Source organism: Mustelus asterias, chromosome 4 (genome assembly GCF_964213995.1).
Source record: "Mustelus asterias chromosome 4, sMusAst1.hap1.1, whole genome shotgun sequence".
Lineage (NCBI taxonomy): Eukaryota > Metazoa > Chordata > Chondrichthyes > Carcharhiniformes > Triakidae > Mustelus > Mustelus asterias.
The window spans coordinates 129,160,262-129,185,095 of NC_135804.1; the positions used below are offsets into that span (position 1 = coordinate 129,160,262).

Sequence of the window (24,834 nt, forward strand, 5' to 3'; positions counted from 1 at the left end):
TCAACAGGTCTGGCAGCATCTGTAAGGAGAGAAAAGAACTGAGATTTCGAGTCCAGATGACCCTTTGTCAAAGCTGCAGGATTAGAGGGGAAGCAGTGGAGAGTCATCAGACTGATAGCAAGCCTTAAAGTGATGCTAACCGGTTGCATCAGCTTGTTTGGTGTTCCCTTGAGGACAGAAGGTTGAGGGATAATCTAATTGCAGTGTTCAAAATGATAAATAGATTCACTCTGGAGAAATTATCTCCCCTGGCAGGAGAATCCATAACTAGAGGGTATAACGGTAAAATTAGAGCGAAGCCGTTGAGGGCCACAGACTGGAAGCACTTTACTTAAACGGGTGGTTGAAATTTGGAACTTTCTACCCAAAAGACTGGATGCTGTGTGGGTGCAGTCAGGGTGGTGGTAGTGGGCAGGGGAAGGATGTTCAATTGGAAGTTTTAAGCCTGACAGCAGAAGTCAGGGGCCGGCACATTGGTTAGCACTGCTGCCTCACAGCGTCAGGACCCGGGTTCAATTCCCGGCTTGGGTCACTGTCAGTGCGGAGTCTGCACATTCTCCCCATATCTGCGTGGGTTTCCTCTGGGTGCTCCGGTTTCCCCCCTCAGTCCAAAGACGTGCAGGTTAGGTGAATTGGCCATGCTAAATTCTCCCTCAGTGTACCCAAACAGGCGCCAGAGTGTGTCGCCTAGGGGATTTTCACAGTAACTTCACTGCAGTGTGAATGTAAGCCTACTTGTGACACGAATAAATAAACTTTACTTTAAGTCTTTTGTTAAAGTTGGTGCATTAAGTAATCCAATGAGATTCTATAGTGGCTAATATGTAGCTCAGTCATTTAGTTGTGCGATGAATGTTGGACAGGACATCTGTTCCTCTTCCGTTAATGACACAAACTCTTCAATCATTCACATGAATGAACAGAGGAAATCTTGGAGTAACACCTCACCTGGTGTTGATGACCTTCCCATTATTAATTTCCCGAGCATGAAAAGACAAGGAAGATCAAAGTCCACAGAAGAATGTAAGATGCCTGCGAGCAAGGCTTCAGTATTAAAATATTGACTCGATCAGTAAAAATATTCTGCAGATTCATTGTGGTTGTTTAAAAATCTGTGGCAAGACAATGGATAACCTGAAAGAACAACAGCTTGTGTGCTTTTCCATTGATCAATCATTTCACTCTGAAGCAACAGGCAATGTGCCAGAGGCAGTCAATAGGAGCTCTGTGCTCCAGATGGAACATGGGCTGTCAGTAGGAATAGCAGAAGGGATTGAAACATAGGAACAGAGGGCCATTCAGCCCCTCCAGCCTGTTCCACCGTTCAATTACATAATCTTAACTCTCACTGCCCACCTTGGTATCGTAACCCTTAATATGTTTGGCCTAACAAAAATCTGTCGTTCTGTTATGAAATTATAAACCCCAGCCTTGAGCTCTTTAGGGGGCAAAGCTGTATCATTCAAACAACAGCAATTGGAGATTATCTGATACATGCATACATTTGGAGCCACACACAGGAGCAGGTCTGAAGCAAGGAATCTTGCAGTGAGTAACTCACCTCCTGACTCCCCAAAGCCTGCCCACCACCTACAAAGCACAGGTCTGGAGTGTGATGGAATGCTGTCCACTTGCCTGGATGAGTGTGGCTCCAACAACACTCAAGAAGATCAACACCATCCAGGACATAACAGCGCTAGGCTAATACAGGAATGAGATAGAGAATCTAGTGAACTGATGTGGCAACAATAATCTCTCCCTCAATGTCAACAAAACAAAGGAGATTGTCATCGACTTCAGGAAACATAAAGGAGAACATGCCCCTATCTACATTAATGGGGACGAAGTAGAAAAGGTTGAGAGCTTCAAGTTTTCATGTGTCCACATCACCAACAACCTGTCCTGGTCCCCCCATGCCGACACTATAGTTAAGAAAGCCCACCAACGCCTCTACTTTCTCAGAAGACTAAGGAAATTTGGCATGTCAGCTACGACTCTCACCAACTTTTACAGATGCACCATAGAAAGTATTCTTTCTGGTTGTATCACAACTTGGTATGGCTCCTGCTCTGCCCAAGACCGCAAAGAACTACAAAAGGTTGTGAATGTAGCCCAATCCATCACGCAAACCAGCCTCCCATCCATTGACTCTGTCTACACTTCCCACTGCCCCGGCAAAGCAGCCAGCATAATTAAGGACCCCATGCATCCCGGACATTCTCTCTTCCACCTCCTTCCTCCAGAAAAAAGATACAAAAGTCTGCGGTCACATACCAACCGACTCGAGAACAGCTTCTTCCCTGCTGCTGTCAGACCTTTGAATGGACTTACCTTATATTAAATTGATCTTTCTCTACACCCTAGCTATGACTAACACTACATTTTGCACTCTCCCGTTTCCTTCGCTATGAACAGTATGTTTAGTCTGTATAGAGCACAAGAAACAATACTTTTCACTGTATGTTAATACATGTGACAAATCAAATCAGAAATTACAAGAGTGCAGTGATTTGGTCTACGATTTTCCTCCATCATCCAAACAGGTAGTTTGATATGCCACCATTCGGCCTGGATGTAGTCAGGAACTTGTCACAGGGAAAATCACAGGTGCCTGTGTATGATTTGCCCCCTTGGCTGTGTGAGTGCTATCAAACACCACAACTCGACAGTGACCCGGAACACCTGACTCTGCAGACCCGATTGCCGATGCAGGAACCGCAACGATGGCAACAAACCCTCCATCCATACACCGACTGAAGTGAAGAACCTCACTGGGCGCACCTGTACCTTTGATACCACAGACTACACACACTGACTCCCAGGCCCAAACTGAAGCAGCCACTACAGGAAGTATGGGAAACATGCAGGCCTGCAGGTGAGACTGAGACAATGTGGTCCCAAGGCCCCCCCTACCCAGCTTACTCCTGGCAAATGTCCAATCTCTTGAAAACAAGCTATACGAATTTAAAGCCAGACTCACTTTTCAACGGGAACTGAGAGACTGCTGTGAGCTCTGTTTCACAAAGACCTGGCTCACTTCTGCTTCACCTGTTTCTTCTGCCCTACAACCAGAAGGCTTCTCAATCTGCAAAATGGACTGTACAGCAGCCTCAGACTGAGAGTCATAGAGGTTTACAGCATGAAAACAGGCCCTTCGGCCCAACTTGTCCATGCCGCCCTTTTTTTAAAAAACCCCTAAGCTAATCCCAATTGCCCGCATTTGGCCCATATCCCCCTATACCCGTTGTACCCATGTAACTATCCAAATGCTTTTTAAAAGATAAAATTGTACCCACCTCTACTATTACCTCTGGCAGCTTGTTCCCGACACTCACCACCCTCTGAAAAAATTGCCCCTCTGGACACTTTTGTATCTCTCCCTCACCTTGAACCTATGCCCTCTAGTTTTAGACTCCCCTACCTTTGGGAAAATATATTGACTATCTACCTTGTCTATGCCCCTCATTATTTTATAGACCTCTATAAGGTCACCCCTCAGCCTCCTCTGCTCCAGAGATAAAAGTCCCAGTCTATTCAGCCTCTCCTTATAACTCAATCCATCAAGTCCCGGTATCATCCCAGTAAATCTTTTCTGCTCTTTCTAGTTTAATAATATCCTCTCTATATATAATAGGGTGACCAGGATTGCACACAGTATTCCAAGTGTGGCTTTACCAATGTCTTGTACAACTTCAACAAGACGTCCCTTGGCTAGAGAAGGTGAGGTATGCCTTCTAATCAACACCTCTTGGTGCTCAGACGTAACAACACTGGCAAGTTTCTGCTCCCCGCACCAGAAGTACCTGATGCTGAAATGCTGTGCCTACCGCGGGAGCTCACCTCTATTATCTTGTCAGCAGTTTACATCCCACCCCATGCGGATGTGAAGACCATGCCACAAATAGCCTTGCGACAAAACATCCCGAGGCCTTGTGGCCAGGGACTTGAATCTTGCCAAGCTCAAGAGTGTCCTACCAAGATATCACCAACACCTCTCCTGTCCCACCAGAAGCCCAAACATCCTTGCCCACTGCTACACAAACATCAAACATGCCTACCCAGGCTTTGGCAAATCAGACCACAAGGCTGTGCTCTTGTTCCCGGCTTACAGGCAGAGCCTGAAGCCGGAGAATCTGATAAAGAAAGTTGAGCAATGTTGGTCTGAGGAATCGGATGATCTCCTACGGGGCTGCTTCGCGTCAGTGGACTGGTCAATATTTAAGAACTCAGTCACCATCCTTGATGAGTGCATCACTAAATAAAAGTAAGTGCGTGGAAGACTTTGACAAGGTGCCGCATGGTAGGTTGTTGCATAAGGTTAAATCTCTCAGGATCCAGAATGAGGTAGCCAGTTGGATATAAAATTGGCTTGATGACAGAAGACAGAGGGTGGTTGTCGAGAGTTGTTTTTCAAACTGGAGCCCTGTGACCAGCGGTGTGCCTAAGGGATCGGTGCTGGGTCCACTGTTATTTGTAATTTGTATTAATGATTTGGATTAGAATTTAGGAGGCATGGTTAGTAAGTTTGCAGATGACACCAAGATTGGTGGCATAGTGGACAATGAAGAAGGTTACCAAGGATCTTGATCAATTGGGCCAATGGACTGATGAATGACAGATGGAGTTTAATTTAGATAAATGCGAGGTGATGCATTTTGGTAGATGGAACCAGGGCAGGACTTACTCAGTTGATGGTAGGGCGTTGGGGAAAGCTATAGAACGAAGAGATCTAGGGGTACAACTTAGCTCCTTGAAAGTGGAGTCACAGGTGGACAGAGTGGTGAAGAAGGCATTCGGCATGCTTGGTTTCATTGGTCAGAACATTGAATACAGGAGTTGGGGCATCTTGTTGAAGTTGTACAAGACATTGGTAAGGCCACGCTTGGAATACTGTGTACAGTTCTGGTCACCCTACTATGGAAAGATATTATTAAACTAGAAAGAGTGCAGAAAAGATTTACTAGGATGCTACCAAGACTTGATGGTTTGGGTTATAAGGCAAGGCTGGAGAGACTGGGACTTTTTTCTCTGGAGTGTAGGAGGAGGCTTAGGGGTGATCTTATAGATCTATAAAATAAAAAGGGGATAAGATAGATAGTCAACAGCTTTTCCCAAAGGTAGGGGAGTCTGAAAGTAGAGGGCATAGGTTTAAGGTGAGAGGGGAGAGATTCAAAAGGCTCCAGAGGGGCAATTTTTTCACAGAGGGTGGTGAATGTCTGGAATGAGCTGCCAGAGATAGTACTAGAAGCGGGTACTACTTTGTCTTTTAAGAAGCATTTAGACAGTTACATGGGTAAGATGCGCACAGAGGGATGTAGACCAAACGCAGGTAACTGGGACTAGCTTAGTGGTTTAAAAAAAAGGTTGGCATGGACAAGTTAGGCCGAAGGACCTGTTTCCATGCTGTAAACCTCTAAGACTGCCATGGAAGCAAATCTGTGTTTCCCAACTGGAAACCATGGATGAACAGGTAAATCTACTGCTTCCTAAAGTCCAGGTCTGACACATTCAAGTCGTGGGACATGCCCCTGTCTACATCAATGGGGATGAAGTGGAAATGGTTGAGAGCTTTAAATTTCTTGGTATCCAGATCACCAACCACTTATCCTGTTCCCTCTACACCGACGCTATAGTTAAGAAAACCCACCAACGCCTCTACTTTCTCAGGAGGCTCAGGAAATTCAGCATGTCTGTTATGACTCTCTCCAATTTTTATAGATGAACTATAGAAAGTATCCTTTCCTCATGTATCCCAGCTCAGTATTACTCCTGCTCTGACCAAGACCACAAGAAACTCCAAAGGGTTGTGAACATAGCCCAGTCATGCAAACCAGCCTCCCATTCATTGACTCTGTCTACACTTCCCACTGCCTTGGCAAAGCAGCCAGCATAATCAAGGATCTCACGCACTTCGGACATACTCTCTTCCACCACCTTCCACTGGGAAAAAGATACAAAAGTCTGAGATCGCATACCAACCGACTCAAGAATAGCTTCTTCCCTGCTGCCATCAGACTTTTGAATGGACCTACCATTTATTAAATTGATCTTTCTCTCCATCGTAGCTATGACTGTAACACTACATTTTGCATCCTCTCCTTCTCCCCTATGTAATCTATGAACGGTATGCTCTGTCTGTATAGCGCGTAAGAAAGCATACTTTTCACTGTATACCAATGCATGTGACAATAAATCAAATCACACCAAAAGCTATGCAGATAGCCTACTCGCACCCATACAAGAACTTGCCACATTATTACAAGTTATGTTCAAGCAATCTATAAATTTATAATATACATTGAGGCAGGCATTTAGCAAGAGCCAGCTGTCTAATCCCTTTCTCTCTACATTTTTACCACGGTTGAAGTTGATTGAAGGCAGACCATTGACCAGGTCATCAGGGAACACCATGGAACTATTTTTCTTATTGCTGTTGATGGGGTCTTGTTCCTTCTTTGGCAATTACTCATTAACGAGTATGATTGTCCACGTAAGAAACTCCTTGTCACTGAACATGCGTTCTGTGGTTACTTCTATGGCTGATAAGCCCATCCTAGAGCCTCATCTTCAACCACATATTCTGCAGGTGTTTCCGGGAGGTGAGTTCAGTCCTTGGACTCTGGATTACTGGGATTCATTTCTCAGGCTCCTTATGCAGACCTCCTCTTGGTGTTGGGTGGCCACGAAGAACTGTGTCCTTCTAATCAGGAGGTTTCTCCAAGTCAGTTTCTCCTGAGCAAGGGTCTCCCAGGCATTGACGTCTATGTTTCATTTCTTGAGATAAGCCATCTGGGTGTCTTTGAAACCCTTCCTTTGTTCTTCTCTTGACCTCCCTACTGCTACAGCCTTCATCTGCCATTGCAGCCGTTAATACTACATGGGTATCTTCCGCCTTATCTGCCGTTGAGGGCTTGTTTTGGATTACACTTTGTCTCATTCTTCCCCTCCGACTTTACTGTCATAGGTGGCCCTGCCAGTAATTTAAGACCCTTGACAGTATTGCTGGGTCTTTTTTTACTATGTTATATGTACGCTACATAAATGTAAATTGTAGCAGAAACACCGAAAGGAAACAATCCGGTCTCTCCTTGAAAATACTAAAAAAACTTTGAACCGAAAACCTAAATATAAATGTAGATTTATATGGTTGAAGCAACAGAGGTTTTAACAATGGTCAGTGTTAAGGCTCTGCGTCATCGTCAATTATATAAGCCTGACCATCAAATTGAAGTTGGTGTATCAGGGCTTCATTCCTGTACTGCTACCAACTGAATCATCAGAATAAATTTCAGAATATTTTCTGTCTCCAGAGTCCTCTGGCAGTTGCCATTTAACACTGGCCAATTTATCATCTGTGCATAAACTCCCAACTCCTGTGAGTGTGAAATGCATAGCACTTGCACAGCACCTTTCAAGATCTGAGTATCGCCCAGGGTGCTTCCAAGCCAATGAAATATTTTTTGAAGTCTCTGTTGTAATGTTGGAAATGTGGCAGCCAAAATGCCCACAGCAAACTCTCACATAGTACAATGTGATAAGGACCAGCTAATCTGTTCGAGCAGGTTTCACCAGGACTTCCTGGAAAACTACCCTGCCTTTCTTTAAAATTGTGTCACAAAAACCTTTGCGGCCAGAAGGCAGGCAGTTTTGCAATTTATCAAGCCTGACCCAAAGGATGGTTTCCTCCAACAGTGTGGCATCCCCTCAGTATCACACTGGGGAAGTTAGCCTAGATTTTGTGCTCACTAAATCTGGAATGGGCTGCAAACCCACAACCCTCTGACTGGGAGATGAGAGCTGCGAGTCACTGAGCCACAACTAATCATTTTTTTGTCTTCATCAGTTTGGTTTCTTTGTGGCAGGTGTAAATTGTTACGGACAGGAGGGAGGTTAAATTAAACACCAATTCTTCGTCTCGCCAGCTGTCCATAAACCAAAAAATGTTTTGATTTGTTTCTCTCTTTACAACTATCATCTGGTGACTCTGACATTAATCATTATGAAGTGCTTCGAAAGGTTTGTCTTGGCACAGATCAACTCCGGCCTCGAAGATTGCTTGGGTCCACTACAATTCGCCTATCTTTGCAACAGGTCCGCAGCAGATTCCATCTCCCTGCCCCTCCACTCAACTCTGGGACACCTGAATAATAAAGACACTTTTGTCAGACTTCTATTTATTGACGACAGCTCAGCCTTTGACACCATTTCCGACAAAACTCAGTAAAGAGACGCCACGGCACCACCTCCACAATTATCCTCAACACCAGTGCCCCGCAAGGCTATGTACTCAGCCCCTTACTATACTCCTCACACACTTATTGATTATGTGGCCAAATTCTGCTCCAACTCCATTTTCAAGTTTGCTGATGATACCACCATAGTGGGTCGGATCTCAAACAATGATGAGACAGAGTACAGGAAAGAGATAGAGAATCTGGTGAAATGTCAGTAAAACGCAGGAGATAGTCTTCGACTTCAGGATGCACAGTGGAGGACATGTCCCTGTCTACATCAACAGGGATGAAGTGGAAATGGTCAAGAGCTTCAGGTCACCAACAACCTGTCCTGGTCCCCCCATGCTAACGTTATAGTTAAGAAAGCCCAGCAACGCCTCTACTTTCTCAGGAGGCTAAGGAAATTCAGCATGTGTGCTCTGACTCTCACCAATATTTACAGATGCACCATAGAAAACATCCTATCCAGATGTATCGCAGGTTGGTATGGCACCTGCTCTGACCAGGACTACAAAGGGTGTGAACATAGCCCAGTCCATCATGCAAACCAGCCTTCCATCCATTGACTCTGTCTACGCTGCCTCAGAAAAGCAGCCAGCATAATTAAGGACCCCACAAACCCTGGGCATACTGTCTTCCATCTTCTTCCACCAGGGAAAGATACAAAAATCTGAGATCACATACCAACTGACTTGAGCAGCTTCTTCCCTGCTGCCATCAGATCTTTGAATGGACCTACCATATATTAAGTTGATCTTTCTCTACACCCTAGCTATGACTGCAACACCACATTCTGCATTCTCTCGTTTCCTTCTCCCCTGTGTACTCTGAACGGTATGCGTTGTCTGTATAGTGCGCAAGAAACAACACTTTTCACTATATCCCAATACATGTAACAACAATAAAATCAAATTATACACAGTTCAGTATTTCCGAACCTCATGGTTTTGATGTGATCCACGATTCTGTTCATAACCTCACAGCAAATTTGAGATCGGATGAACTCAAAGGGGGCGGCACGGTAGCACAGTGGTTAGCACTGCTGCTTCACAGCTCCAGGGTCCTGGGTTCGATTCCCGGCTCAGGTCACTGTCTGTGTGGAGTTTGCACATTCTCCTCGTGTCTGCGTGGGTTTCCTCCGGGTGCTCCGGTTTCCTCCCACAGTCCAAAGATGTGCGGGTTAGGTTGATTGGCCAGGTTAAAAATTGCCCCTGAGAGTCCTGAGATGTGTAGGTTAGCGGGTAAATATGTGGGGGTAGGGCCTGGGTGGGATTGTGGTCGGTGCAGACTCGATGGGCCGAATGGCCTCCTTCTGCACTGTAGGGTTTCTATGATTCTATGATTCTATGGTTAGTTTATTTGCATACATTCAAAGCCTGGGAGGATGGTGTTAACATTGCCTCCTTTGCATTCATACAATAAAATATAAGTAGAGAAAATAAAATTGACAGTGCAGACACCACAGAGTAAAGAATATTGTTTCATGTTGATTCCAGAGTGCAGAATCAAAGTCCAATGAGGTATCCCTGCATGAGAGTCAGATCGCTGAAAACTGATGCTAGATAATTCACTTTTTCCGTGGTGTCACACAATGAGACAGGCATGCAGAGTCTTGCAGGCTGTGGTGCAACATTTCTAGCAGAAGCAGTGTAGATGAGGTTAGAATCCAACCTGGGCCAGAGTTCCTTGTCTGTGAGATTGCCTTTTTGTTATTCATTCATGGGACATGGGCATCGCTGGCTGGTCAGCATTTATTGTCCATCCCTGGGTGTCTTTGGAGGGCAGTTGAGCGTCAACCACATTGCTGTGGCTCTGGAGTCATATGTAGGCCAGACCGGGTAAGGACAGCAGATTTTCTTCCCGAAAGGCCATTAGTGAACCAGATGGGTTTTTCCAACAGTCAACAATGGTTTCATGGCCGTTAGTAGATTCTTAATTCCAGATATTTTTTATTGAATTCAAATTCCACTATCTGCCGTTGTGGGATTTGAACCTAGGTTCCCAGAACATTAGCTGAGTTTCTGGATTAATAGTCTAGTGATAATACCACTAGGCTATCACCTCCCCTAATCAGATGATAAAAAGGCAGAGCGAAACTTTGTAATTCAGTAAGGCAATATTACTGGTTCCACAGGCCAGAGGTCCATGTCACATAAAGTCATAGACGTTTACAGCATGGAAACAGGCCCTTCGGCCCAACTTGTCCATGCCACCCTTTTTATTTAAACACCAAAGCTAGTCCCAATTGCCCACATTTGGCCCATATCCCTCTATACCCATCTTACCCATGTAACTGTCTAAACGCTTTTTAAAAGACAAAATTGTACCGCCTCTACTACTACCTCTGGCAGCTTGTTCCAGACACTCACCACCTCGGTGTGAAAATATTGCCCCTCTGGACACTTTTGTATCTCTCCCCTCTCACCTTAAACCTATGCCCTCTAGTTTTAGACTCCCCTACCTTTGGGAAAAGATATTGACTATCTAGCTGATCTATGCCCCTCATTGTTTTATAGACCTCTATAAGATCACTCCTCAGCCTTCTATGCTGCAGAGAAAAAAGTCCCAGTCTATCCAGTCTCTCCTTATAACTCAAATCATCACGTCCCGGTAGCATCTTAGTAAATCTTTTCTGCACTCTTTCTAGTTTAATAATATCCTTTCTATAATAGGGTGACCAGAACTGTACACAGTATTCCAAGTATGACCTTACCAATGTCTTATACAACTTCAACAAGATGTCCCAACTCCTGTATTCAGTGTTCTGGCCAATGAAACTGAGCATGCCGAATGCCTTCTCCACCACTCTGTCCACCTGTGACTCCACCTTCAAGGAGCTATGAACATGTATCCCTGGATCTTTTTGTTCTGTAACTCTCCCCAATGCCCTACCATTAACTGAGTAAGTCATGCCCTGGTTCAACCTACCAAAATGCATCAGCTCTCATTTGTCTAAATTAAACTCCATCTGCCATTCGTCAGCCCACTGGCCCAATTGGTCAAGATCTCGTTGCAATCGGAGGTCACTTTCTTCACTGTCCACTATGTCACCAATCTTGATGTCATCTGCAAACTTACTAACCATGCCTCCTATATCCTCATTCAAATCATTAATATAAATGACAAATAACAGTGGACCCAGCACTGATCCCTGAGGCACATTGCTGGTCACATGCCTCCAGTTTGAAAAACAACCCTCTACAATTACCCTCTGGCTTCTGTCACCAAGCCAATTTTGATCCAGGATGAGGTAGCGAAATGGATACCTGTGAGATTTAACCTTATGCAACAACCTACCATGTGGTACCTTGTCAAAGGCCTTGCTAAAGCCCATGTAGACAACATCAACTGCACTGCCCTCATCTACCTTCTTAGTTACCCTTTCAAAAAACTCAATCAAATTTGTGAGACGTGATTTCCACTCTCATACATGACTCCCTCCTCTCCACCCTGTCTTTGCAAAGGGATGTGTATCCTTCGTCTTGGTCCCCAAAATTGTTGAATGTGTCGGCCATTAAGAATCACAAGGAGAGTTGCATGGCCTTTTGTCTCAGCAGACAAGCAGACTCCTGTTGACCAGCCTGAGTTGCATAGCTCTCTTTGCATAGCTCTCTTTGAACAGCGGTGTTGTTAGTGGCTCTTCAGGGATAACAAGGTGCAACACTGCCCCACAATTTATTTCGTTTGAGGTCACAGGCAGGTGTAGATTCATCCATTTTATGTGTTTGTTCAGTTTGAAATGTTTAGAGATAGCAATGAGCAGATCTATTTATATATTTCAGAAAAAGATATACAGTGTGAGATATTAATCCCTCTCAAGATTCAGAAGGCAGGACTGGTGCTCGACAAAGTCTCTGCTCATCCCAGATTAATACGTGCCCATTAGTTCTGAGGGAAGCAAATGTGTGATTTTAATGTAATTGCTGATGAACAGCAGGACTATAGCACTGGGGAGGCTCTGACAATGACCCCGGATGTGAGACAAGATGCTTGGCTGCTCATCAGAGGCCAGAGGGATCCGGTAACTCTCGCAACCAGCTGCTGTCTATTTGCGTCAGATTTTGATGCAATGTAAATACTTAGTCCCTCTGGTTTAATGTTGTCCTGTATTGCATGGGTGTTCAAAATAGCCTGAACTCTCGGGTGTGTGAGAAGTTTTCAGAGCCTATGAGCAAACTAGTGCTTCTGTCTGTCTATTTTGCAGTACAGTAAGAAGTCTCACAACACCAGCTTACAGTCCAACAGGTTTATTTGGTAGCACAAGCTTTTGGAGTCTTGCTCCTTCAGGTGAGTGAGGAGTTGTATTCAGCAACAGGGCATATATAAACACAAAGTCAATTTACAAGATAATGGTTGGAATGCGAGTCTTTACAGGTAATCAAGTCTTGAAGGTACAGACAATGTGAGTGGAGAGAGGGTTAAGCACAGATTAAAGAGGTGTGTATTGTCTCCAGCCAGGACAGTTCGTGAGATTTTGCAAGCCCAGGCAAGTCGTAGGGGTTACAGATAGTGTGACATGAACCCAAGATCCTGGTTGAGGCTGTCCTCATGTGTGCGGAACTTGGCTATGAGTTTCTGCTCAGCGACTGCTGAAGTGTTCCCTGACAGTAAGAGAACATTCCTGCCTGGTGATTTTCGAGCAGTGCTCATTCATCCGTTGTCGTAGCATCTGCATGGTCACTTCAGCAGTGACTTCAGCAGTCACGGGCATTCAGCCTCTGATCTCCAGGTAAACATTCTCCAAGGCGGCCTTCACGACACACGACAATGCAGAATCGCTGAGCAGAAACTGATAGCCAAGTTCCGCACACATGAAGATGGTCTCAACCGGAATCTTGGGTTCATGTCACACTATCTGTAACCCCTACAACTTGCCTGGGCTTGCAAAATCTCACTGGCTGGAGACAATATACATCTCTTTAACCTGTGCTTAACCCTCTCTCCACTCACATTGTTTGTACCTTTAAGACTTGATTACCTGTAAAGACTCGCATTCCAACCATTATCTTATAAATTGAGTTTGTGTCTATATATGCCCTGTTTGTGAACACAACTCCTCACTCACCTGAAGAAGGAACGACACTCTGAAAGCTTGTGCTACCAAACATACCTGTTGGACTTTAACGTGGTGTTGTGAGACTTCTTCCTGTGCTTACCAAAGCCCAATGCCGGCATCTCCACATCATATTTTTCAGTGTGCATTAATTTGTGATTTCTGTTGCTGTACACTAATAAAAATATGTTGGCAGTGATAGTATTTCCTTGTGTAACTGACTGACTTGTGGATGTTAATATGAGGCAGGTCACAAGCATGTGTCCATATTTAATGGGGATCTCTGGAAGTGTCATTATTTAAATGTGGTCTGCAAAAGTTTGTTACTATTTACAGGGGGATCTGTTGAGGTGCATCAGTATTTATAGGGGGTTGCCGGCAGCGCGTCAGTTTTTACAGTGGGTCTCTGGCAGTGCGTCAGTATTTACGGGGGTCTCTGGCAGTGTATCAGTATTTACAGGGGGTCTCCGGCAGTGTGTCAGTATTTACAGGGGGTCTCTGGCAGTGTGTCAGTATTTACAGGGGGTCTCCGGCAGTGCATCAGTATTTGCGGGGAGGGTCTCTGGCAGTGTGTCAGTGTTGTTGCAGTTAGGTGGATTGGACATGCTGAATTGCCCCATGTTATCCAAAGGTTGGGTGGATTAGCCATGGTAAATGCGTGGGGTCATGCGAATAGGACAGAGGGGAGGGCCTGGGTAAGATGTTGTTTTGGACCGTCGGTACAAACTTGAAAGGCCGAGTGACCTCTTTCTGTACTGTGGGTATTCTGCAGGGGAAAGGCACAGTGGTTAGCACTGCTGCCTCACAGCAGATCTGGGTTCAATTCCGGCCTTGGGTGATTTTGTGAAGTTTGCAGTTTTTTTCCCGTGTCTGCGCGGGTTTCCTCCGGTGCTCCATGCTAAATTGCTCCTAGGGTGGAATTTTACGAGAGTTTTTCTAAGAGTCCATCTAGTCTGAAAATGGGAGAGTTCCAGATCTGTTTTTTGGGTGAGTTTTCACGCCCAAGACCAATTGCAGACCCCGGTCCCTCCCCCATCAGAGTGGCAGCAGGCTCCCCCTCACCCCATTGGCCCACCCCCACAGTCCTTAACCCTCATTGGCTGTGCCCCCTGGCACTGCCTGGTGGGCATTGCCCAGGTGCCAGGTTGGCACTGCTGGTTTGGTACTGCCCAAGGGGCACCCTCCCCGGGGGGCCTCTATGGCGAGGCCAACATGACTGTTCCTTGTCTAGGGGGACAGGTGTTTTCCTCACCGGAGAGAACCACTCCCGGCGAAGCCATAAAGGCAAGCGATCCTGGATGATTGAGCTCTGGGCTCACTAAGGACATGGAAATCAATATTTAAATAAATTTCAATAAATTAATCAGCCCATTTCCAGCTGATGCTGGAAATCCAGGTGTCATAAAATGGCGACAGCTGCAAAAACGGGCGCCATTTGCGCTAGCCGCATTACGCCTGATTTTACAACATTTTCCCACCACAAAGCGGGCCTAAGGAGGTCGTAAAATTCCGCCCTCAGTGTCCAAAGATATGCAGGTTCGATGGATTGGTCATTGTAAATGTGCAGGGTTATGAGGATAAGGCGGAAGGAAGGGCCTGGGTAAGATGCTCTTTCAGGGCATCTCTTGTGGATATGCTAGTGTTTCTTAGTTTGCTGGAGTGTGAAAGTCATCATGATGGTGTGCTAATAATTGCATCAGTGGTTGTACATTGAGAAGTTTGAAAGCCTTGGTGTAGAGAATGAAGCAGAGTCTGAAAAAGTACAGTCCAGATGGCCCCAGCTCTGTTTCAGTATTGGTCGCTGCACTGCCACCATGCCCAGTATGCCAACTCCTGTGTACTGGTGACAATTAAACCCATTTCCTGAACCAGTGCTTGTGGTGGGAATCCCTCCTCAGCACACAGCCGGTGGAGTGATCTTCCTTTTCTGCGTACAGTCCCGGAACGAGACCCGACTCCTTCATGCCAGATTTTCCATGCTTCTCCTCCCGTCTGCTGTTTCTCATGTGACTATTTATAACCCCTCCACAACCATCTTCTGTTACTCTATACCTCATTATCATCTCCTTTTGTCTCCTGCCCTCCAGCTTAAGGCAATCTGTCTTCATAATTTAGACTTTTGAGCCCTGGTAGCAATCTAATGAATCTGCGTTCCTCCAAGGCTCAATATTGTGTTAACAAGTTGCTTTTGATCCATTAGTGTTGATGGAGCGCTGGGAGTGTGCATCACTGCTCCAGGGGGAGCCATCGCGTCTGTTCCCAACTGGACGCTGCGTGGCACAGAAATGATGAATGGAACGTCAATGTCCTCTCCTAATGCTTGTGGAGGCATTGCTCTGCTAATCTCAGGTACACTAAGCGTTTAAAGTTGATAGTTTGTTTATTTATTACTGTCACGAGTAGGTTTACATTAACACTGCAGTGAAGTTACTGTGAAAATCCCTAGTCGCCACACTCCAGCGCCTGCTCAGGTACACTCAGGGAGAATTTAGCTTGGCCAGTGCACCTAACCAGCATGTCTTTTGGACTGTGGGAGGGAACCGGAGCACCCGGAGGAAACCCACGCAGACACGGGGAGAACGTGCAGATTCCACACAGGCAGTGACCTAAGCCAGGAATCTAACCCGGGTCCCTGGCGCTGTGAGGCAGCCGTGCTAGCCGCCGTGCCGTCCTCGCTGAAAACTCTGGGAGTAAGAGCGGAGGGGAATCTGCGTACAGTTTGTCATATCATTGCTGCTTCTATCCCTTCTGTATCAGAGCCGTAAGTGTTGCTTTAATTGGCCTTCGAACCAACACTGTACATGTAGATTAGTGTTTAAATCAAACATCCACCTCAGGTGACCACACCTTTGCAGCTCCTTGTATTATCCTAAAGACACCAAATCATTCTGTTTGCTTTCATCTATTTCCTCTGAATAGGTAATAACATCCTTTTTTATACTGTGCCAACTAGAGTCAAACGTGTTGAACGTTTGTAAGGGCTATTAGATTTATAAAGGAGCAGATTTATCTCGCTTTTGACTCAGTATAACTATCACAAAAGACTGAACAGTCGGAAGGCTGAGGAGGTGACCTGATTATGAAGGGATTCAGTAGCAATGACGTGGAAATGATGCCTTCTGGAGAATCGAAATGTGAGCCATAAATAAAAGACAGTCACTAATAAATCTAATCATGCATTCAGGGGAAACGTCTTTACCCAAAAGTGATAAGAATATGGAACCTGCTGCCACAGCAAGTGGGTGAGGTGGATAGCATGGGGACACTAGATAAACACATCAGAGAAAAGGAAATAGAAGGTTGTATTGATATGGTGAGATTAAGTCAGGTAGGAGAAGACATGGAGCAGCAGGAAAGATGGACTGTTGCTTTTTTGTACAATTATTTGTAATTCTATATATTATTCCATCCATCCTCAGTCTCTGTAATTCTATACATATATCCTCAGTCTGCGGTCCTTTCCTAGTCTGACCTACATGCAACTCCAGTCCACAGCAATGTGGTTGGCTCGCAAATGCCTTCTGGAGTGAGGACACTTAAGGATGGGCAATAACTGCTTCCCAGTCAGCTATGCCCACATCCTGTAAATTTAATTCATAAAAAGTCCACACAAGTGCCAGGCAAAGACCATCTCCAATAAAAGAGAATCTAACCATCGCCCTTGACATTCCATGGCGTTACGATTGCTGAATCTCCCAGTATCGACATCCTGAGGGGGGGGAGGGTTACCATTGACCGGAAACTGAACTGGAGTAGGCATATAAATACTGTGGTTAAAAGAACAGGTTAGAAGCTAGAACTCCCCAGAGTCTGTCCACCATCTACAAAGCACAAGTCAGGAGTGTGATGGAATACTCTCCACTTGCCTGGATGAGTGCAGCTCCAACAACACTCAAGGAGCTGGGCACCATCCAGAACAAAACAACCAGTTTGATCAGCACTTCCACTTCCAATGAATGATGGCAGCAGGATGCATCATCTGCAAGATGCACTGCATGCAGACTTCTTAAGTGCACCTTCCGAAACTATGACCACCACCATATAGGACAAGGGCAGCAGACAGATGGAAACAGCATCACCTGGAAGCTCCCCTCAAAGTCACTCACCATCCTGACTTGGAAATATATTGCCGTTCCTTCATTGTTGCTGGATGAAAATCCTGGAATTCCCTCCCCAGCAGCACTATGGGTGTACCAACACCACGTGGACTGCAGCGATTCAAAAAGGCAGCTCACGCCACCTTCTCAGGGGCATTTAGGGATGAGCAATAAATGCTGATCTCGCCAGCAATGCCACATCCTGTTAATGAATGAACAAAAATGAATGACTTTGAGCTGAGCATGGATTGGTCCTAATTTTGTAATTTACACTTAAAATTCCATAAAACTTACAGCACAGAAGCAGGTCATTAATCCCAACAGGTCTAGGCCAGTGTTTATACACCATTCAAACCTCCTCTCACCCCTACTTCAACTGCTGCTGTCAGAATAATCTACTTTTCCCTTCTCTCTCGTATTTATCCAGCCTCTCCTTAAATGCATTATATTACATGCTGTTCACCTCAACTATTCTGTGTGGTAGCAGGTTCCACATTCTCGCCACTCGTTGAATTAGAAAAAGTATCTTCTGAACTGATTATTGGATTTGTTAGTGGTTATCTAACATTTACATTTTATACTGAATGGTTTGTGTCCGTGTTGGATTTCATGTGAACACTTCCAGCGCCAACATTGCTGTTGTTTCCATAAATACCTTAGGGTTGAAAGCGAATGGTATACGTTACACTGCACATTCGGTGCGACGTGCCCTGGAGAACACGGCACAGAAAGTGGAGGACGTTGAAATATTTGCACAGGGCCACGGGATCATGCAGGTAAAATGCCCAGTTATCTTTGTTTTGAATGCCTCCTTTATTGAGTTACTGAGGTAGCAGTAACTGCTGTCACTTTCTGGTTCAGGAATTAATCCAGGAGCTTCATTCATTCCTGCTGCCTCCAGTTACTGTGCATGTCTTATCAGCACTATTTCAAAGATATCATAGACTATTTCCTCGGGTGGATGGAGCTATTACAAGGGGCATAACTATAGGGTTCATGGTGGGAGATTTAGGAAGGATATCAGAGGTAGGTTCTTTACGCAGAGAGTGGTTGGTGTGTGGAATGGACTGCCTGCAGTGATAGTGGAGTCAGACACTTTAGGAACATTTAAGCGGTTATTGGATAGGCACATGGAGCACACCAGGATGATAGGGAGTGGGATAGCTTGATCTTGGTTTCAGATAAAGCTCGGCACAACAACGTGGACCGAAGGGCCTGTTCTGTGCTGTGCTGTTCTATGTTCTAGCACTGACACCCAGCTCATGTAAACATCCCTCTGTAAACAGCAGCTCAGGAAAACCTCTGCTCCCGTATCCTAACTCAAGTCACACCAAAGGTTGCCTTTTACATGCCCAGGCGTGTTTTCGGCAAAGGGGAGGAGGGGGTGTAAAATCGGTCAGGTGCCAACTCCACCACCTTCCTGCCCACCCTCAAGCTCACCCTATAATATCAAAAACAGCAGCCTACCCTCCATGTTTAAATAAACAAGGGTAAATTGAGCTTGTTAAGCCAGTTAGGGCTGCACGGTGGCACAGTGGTTAGCACTGCTGCCTGACAGCACCAGAGACCCGGGTTTGATTCCTGACTTGGGTCACTGTCTGTGTGGAGTCTGCACGTTCTCCCCGTGTCTGCATAGGTTTCCTCCAGGTGTTCCGGTTTCCTCCCACAGTCCAAAGATGTGTGGTTTAGGTTGTTTGACTGTGCTAAATTGACCCTAGTGTAAGGGGATTAGCAGGGTAAATATGTGGGGTTACGGGAATAGCGCCTGGGTGGGATTGTGCTCAGTGTAGACTCGATGGGCCAAATGGCCTCCTTCTCTACTGTAGAGATTATGACTCAAGGGGTTGAATGGACTCCCGCGCAATGTGGGGAAAGGATTAGGATGCTGAGAGACCAGTACTGCAACTCCTGCATTTCGTTCTGATGTTTGGTCTGTGGCAGCAAATTTAACCGAACTGTCACCTCGTCTTCAGCCTACCCTTTTCTCTTTTAATTTTTAATCCAGTTATTGCTCTATCTTTAGAATCTCAACATTCTGTAACTAGAATCAGAATCATGCAGCACAAATAGAAACCATTCAGCCCATTGTGACAATGCTGGCTCTGAGACTATCCAATTAGTCCCATTAGAAACATAGAACATAGAAACATAGAAAAACTCCAGCACAAAAACAGGCCCTTCGGCCCCACAAGTTGTGCCGAACATATCCCTACCTTTTAGGCCTACCTATAACCCTCCATCCTATTAAGTCCCATGTACTCATCCAGGAGTCTCTTAAAAGACCCTATTGAATTTGCCTCCACCACCACTGACGGCAGCCAATTCCACTCACCCACCACCCTCTGTGTGAAAAACTTCCCCCTAACATTTCCCCTGTACCTACCCCCCAGCACCTTAAACCTGTGTCCTCTCGTAGCAGTCATTTCCACCCTGGGAAAAAGCCTCTGAGAGTCCACCCGATCTATGCCTCTCAACATCTTATATACCTCTATTAGGTCTCCTCTCATCCTACGTCTCTCCAAGGAGAAAAGACCGAGCTCCCTCAGCCTATCCTCATAAGGCATGCCACTCAATCCAGGCAACATCCTTGTAAATCTCCTCTGCACCCTTTCAATCTTTTCCACATCCTTCCTGTAATGAGGCGACCAGAAGACCCATTCTCCTGCTGTTTCCCCGTAGCCCTGAAAAATCTTTCCTTTTGAGTATTTATCCCATTCCCTTTTGAACGTTTCTGCCAAATCTGCCTCTACCGCTCTCTCAGGCAGTGTATTCCAAATCACCACCACTTGCTGTTTAGAAAATTCTCATCTCTGATTCTTTTGCCAATTGCCTTAATTCTGATTCTTTTGGTTATGAACGTTCCTGAGAGTGGAAACTATTTCTTCCTGGTGTGCTCTATCAAGCCCCTCATGATTCTGAATTAAATTCAACTTTAACCTTCTCAGCTCAAACCTCCCAATAACTCAAGTCCATCCACACTGATCTCATCCAAGTCAATCTCCTGACTCTCCTCTTTAGATCCTGGGCATCCTCTCTAAAGTGTAGAACGCAGAACTGTAAACAATACCCTTGCTGAAGACTGTCAGGCTGCCTGGTCAGTGCTGTCTAACCAGGACAGTGTTTGACAATGATGCTGATGTGATGCTTATCAAAAAGTGACAGAACATCCTTGCCACTTTGAATTACCCGTAGCACTGTGAGACCATAAGACCAGAATTAGGCCACTCGGCCCTTCGAGCCTGCTCCGCCATTCAATCATGGCTGATATTCTTCTCATCCCCATTCTCCTGCCTTTTCCCATAACCGCTGATCCTCTTATTAATCAAGAACCTATCTATCTATGTCTTAAAGACACTCAATAGCCTGGCCTCCACAGCCTTCTGCGGCAAAAAGTTCCACAGATTCACCACTCTCTGGCTAAAGAAATTCCTCCTCATCTCTGTTTTAAACGATCGTCCCTTTAGCCTGAGGTTGTGCCCTCTGGTTCTAGTTTTTCCTATTAGTGGAAACATCCTCTCCTCTGGACCCTTTCCAAGGCCAGCACATCCTTCCTTAGATATGGGGCCCAAAACTGCTCACAATACTCCAAATGGGATCTGACCAGAGCCTTATACAGCCTCAGAAGTACATCCCTGCTCTTGTTGACAATCTCTGGTCAGCAGAGCAGTCTTGGGTCAGGCACAGTGATGATTAACTAGTGATGGTAAGAAGCGTTACCCAACACGGCGATTCCTCACCTGGTGGATTTCCCCAATAACATTGTGTTTAATTTTTCCTGGACAGATTGAAAAGGCCTACGACTACCTCAGCGAAACCGCCTCAATAAAATGTCACCAGTTGGGCTTCAACATCAAAATAAGTCACCTGCGTGGAATCTACCTCAGGGACCCAGCGTATCTGTCAGTGCCAATCGACTTCCCTGTGTCTGTGGAACCAGTATTTCCTGAAAACACAGGTATGGAAAAATCAAACTTCAGTGCAAGGAGTATCTGAAGTTTTCCAATGCATAGTTTGGGGAGTGTGACCAGACCGAAAGCAATGGATAAACCAATGCAGTAGATTAAATAGGAATAGACGTTGTTGAGTGGCATAAGATAATGTCAACGTAACAACAATAATGTGCATTTATATAATACCTTTAACATAGGAAACCATCCTTCACAGAAATGCAAATCCAGAAAATAGGTGACCACACAAAGGAGCTATGGAGAAGTGCAGTCATTGCCACCTTCACTCCTACATTGAAGAATCTCCTCAAACATTTCCTCATCCACTCTAACCCCAATGTCTTGACCCCTCCATCTCCCACCTTAACCTGGTGCCCTGACCCCTCCACCCGTGACATATTCTGCCTCACAACCTCTGGGCGAAAGCTTCACTTGAACTTTCATCTCTCCCCACTTACTGTCAGTTCTAGGCTTGAAACTGACTCCGTGGCAGGGGCCCTCTGACCATTTTAATTTCCCAGGACCGCAGGTACTGGCATTTCAAGCCCTTAGCAGGGTACACGAGGGGAGTATGCTTCCCATCTGCCCCCAGAGATGGAACAATACAGCCAGAGGAATTAGTCTCAGTACTTTCTGCAGGTGCCACATATCAAAGCATTCCATTGTATATAAGGGTACCTGCAAGAAGCAAGGCATTGGGTAATGTCAATAATGTGAAATAATGGCAATGCAGTTTCTACTTGTGAGAGGCGTTAGTATTGAATTTAGAGCAGTGAACACAGCATTGATGAAATCATTGGGTTTTTTGAATAAGTAACTCATATTCAAGTAAACTAATCATTTCACTTAAATAAATTTGATTTATTACTGTCACGTATATTAGTATACAGTGAAAAGTATTGTTTCTTGCGCGCTATACAGACAAAACATACCGTTCATAGAGAAGGAAACAAGAGAGTGCAGAATGTAATGTTACAGTCATAGCTAGGGTGTAGAGAAAGATCAACTTAATGCAAGGTAAGTCCATTCAAAAGTCTGACAGCAGCAGGGAAGAAGCTGTTCTTGAGTCGGTTGGTACATGACCTCAGACTTTTGTATCTTTTTCCCGAAGGAAGAGGTGTAAGAGAGAATGTCCGGGGTGCATGACGTCCTTAATTATGCTGGCTGCTTTGCCGAGGCAGCGGGAAATGTAAACAGAGTCAATGGATGGGAGGCTGGTTTGCGTGATGGACTGGGCTACATTCATGACTTTTTATAGTTCCTTGCGGTCTTGGGCAGAGCAGGAGCCATACCAAGCTGTGATACAACCAGAAAAAATTATTTCTGTGGAATAAGAATGAATTATACAACATTTTTCATGACCTCGGAATATCCCAATGTGCTTTACATCTGTTATGATATGGCAGGTGGTAACTGCTGGACTGCCCAAATCCCAAAGTGAACTTTGGACAAGCTATCACAATGATTGGCAATTTATTTATAATGAGAAAGTATCTGCATTGAAGTCAGGAGCAGAAATTTCAAACCACTCTTGCAGCTTGTAAGTGTTAAATGTAAACATTTATTTCAGAAAAAACTTAAACACACAAGATTACATTTACACAGTTAACATAGAAAGATCTCGGGAAAGTGTGGTGAGCTTGTGGAATTCATCACCACAGGAAGTAGTTGATGCCAAAACATTGAGTGCATTCAAGAGGTGGCTGGATATAGCACTTGGGGAAAATGGGACCAAAGCAGGATTAGGCTATTGAGTTGGATGATCAGCCATGATCTTAATGAATGGCGGAGCAGGCTTGAAGGGCCAAATGGCCTCCTCCTCTCCTATCTTGTATGTTTCCATGATTTCTGCTTCATTAAGCTCAGAGCTAAATACCACTTTTTGGCAACAATTCTCAAAGATTTCCTCTAAAACACCTGTAAAAATTACCACAAACATCCACAGTTGCTGCAGGGTCTCTGAGGGTGATAGCGGACTGTTTCATTCATAGATCTGTTTCTGAAGACTTGTTCTTTAGGATCGCATGACCACATCCAATATTCAGCCTTCAATCTCATTTTAAGTATTTTTTTTCCCCTTTCATCTTTAAATCTTTTGTTTTAATATCCCTTTGGAAATTCCCTTTCCCAGGACATACAGATCTGAATTTCTATGGCTACTATTGGATAAAAATAAACTTAATACTTTGCTTTATGCATTCATGATCGTTAGTAATAGTGCCATGAAATTTTCAAGTCTAACCAAGGGGACGGACAGGGCTTTGGTTTAATATCTCAAGCCAAGAACAGTATTTCCAACAGCGCTGCAATCCCTCAGTGCTACATGGAGTGTCAGCTGAGAACTCTTTGTGCTTAGGCTTGAGGTAGCTAACTGGAACTGTTTAGTGTTCAGTGTTCAATAGTCCTGTTTTGTTTTTCAAAAACACAGAAAACAGTGAGAAGATAGCTCTCCAAATACACCTAGCTCTGACCTGCAATGCATCCTGGGTGCAGATCCCCTCCCACCTGGAGCTGATGAACCAATCCCGCCAGGTGACTATTAGGGTGGATGCTCGAGGACTCAAGGAAGGGCCACACTTCACTGAGGTTAGTTGGAGGTATTTTCCTGTATGGGAGATCAGTTGACATCTTTATGCTGACTGGCACAATGCTTAGTGTTATTTTAAATCAATCAGCTGTTCTTCTCTGGATTAATATGCGGTAATAGTGTCCAATCATTTGGTTTGGTTATGTTGGTTAAATGATAAATATTGACCATGACCCTGGCGAAACCTCCCCTCCTCTTTTACCTTTGATCTATTATGTCTGCCTGAAAGAGCAGGCAAGAGCTGGTTTAATGTTTCATCTGGAAGGCAGCAGCTCCGCCAGTACAGCACTCCCTCACTACTGCACTGGGAGTGCTGAATTTAGTGACTACAGCAGTGGCCCCTCCACAGCTACTTTTGGGATCTCCAAAGGTATTAAGTGTCAATCAGGCAGTTGATTGCCTGCTGTTGGGTTTCCAAGGCGAAGAGCCCGCTTCAAGAGATGTCAACCAATCAGGTGACAGCCCTTCAGTCCCAGCAATGCCACCAACAGTGGTGGCCACTCCTGGGATACCAGGAAGACAGGTGAGTGGAGTGGGCTTGCTGCTGGAGGACAGGACAGGTGTCATCCAGGGCCCCCTCAGCGCACAAGGTGACTGATCAAGAAGCCACCTCCTTGAGCCGGCAGGAGGTACAAAACCAATTCAACCTTCCCAGCCACTGACATGAAAGGCTCTCCACCCCTCGTTTTCAAGCCCGATTATATTCCCCTCTGCCTCCGAGCCCACTCCTGTAGAGGTGGCAATAAATTCTGCCCAGAATCTGCTCTACTCAAGTCTGTGTAATGGGACTTGACTGCACAACCTTCTGACTGAAAAGCAAATGTGTTACCCAGTCAATCTTCGTTAATACTGATTATAGTTACACAGAGGGCCCGATTTTGCCAAAACTTCGTGCCCGTTTTCGGGCATGAAATCG

The 24,834-nt window shown here is 45.2% G+C and overlaps 1 protein-coding gene across 2 annotated transcripts in view; it reads left to right on the plus strand.

Annotated features, from left to right (window-relative positions):
• Nucleotides 1–24,834, plus strand: part of LOC144492988 (tripeptidyl-peptidase 2-like) — a 130,462-nt gene that overhangs the window by 46,092 nt on the left and 59,536 nt on the right. For both annotated transcript variants that reach the window (XR_013497663.1, XM_078211743.1), the window contains exons 11-14: nt 15,488–15,636; nt 18,045–18,160; nt 21,168–21,339; nt 23,760–23,917. Coding sequence is in view for 1 of the 2 variants with exons in the window: in XM_078211743.1 (XP_078067869.1) it covers nt 15,488–15,636; nt 18,045–18,160; nt 21,168–21,339; nt 23,760–23,917 (595 nt within the window). In the remaining variant the exon portion in view is untranslated. The remainder of the gene's footprint in view (nt 1–15,487; nt 15,637–18,044; nt 18,161–21,167; nt 21,340–23,759; nt 23,918–24,834) is intronic.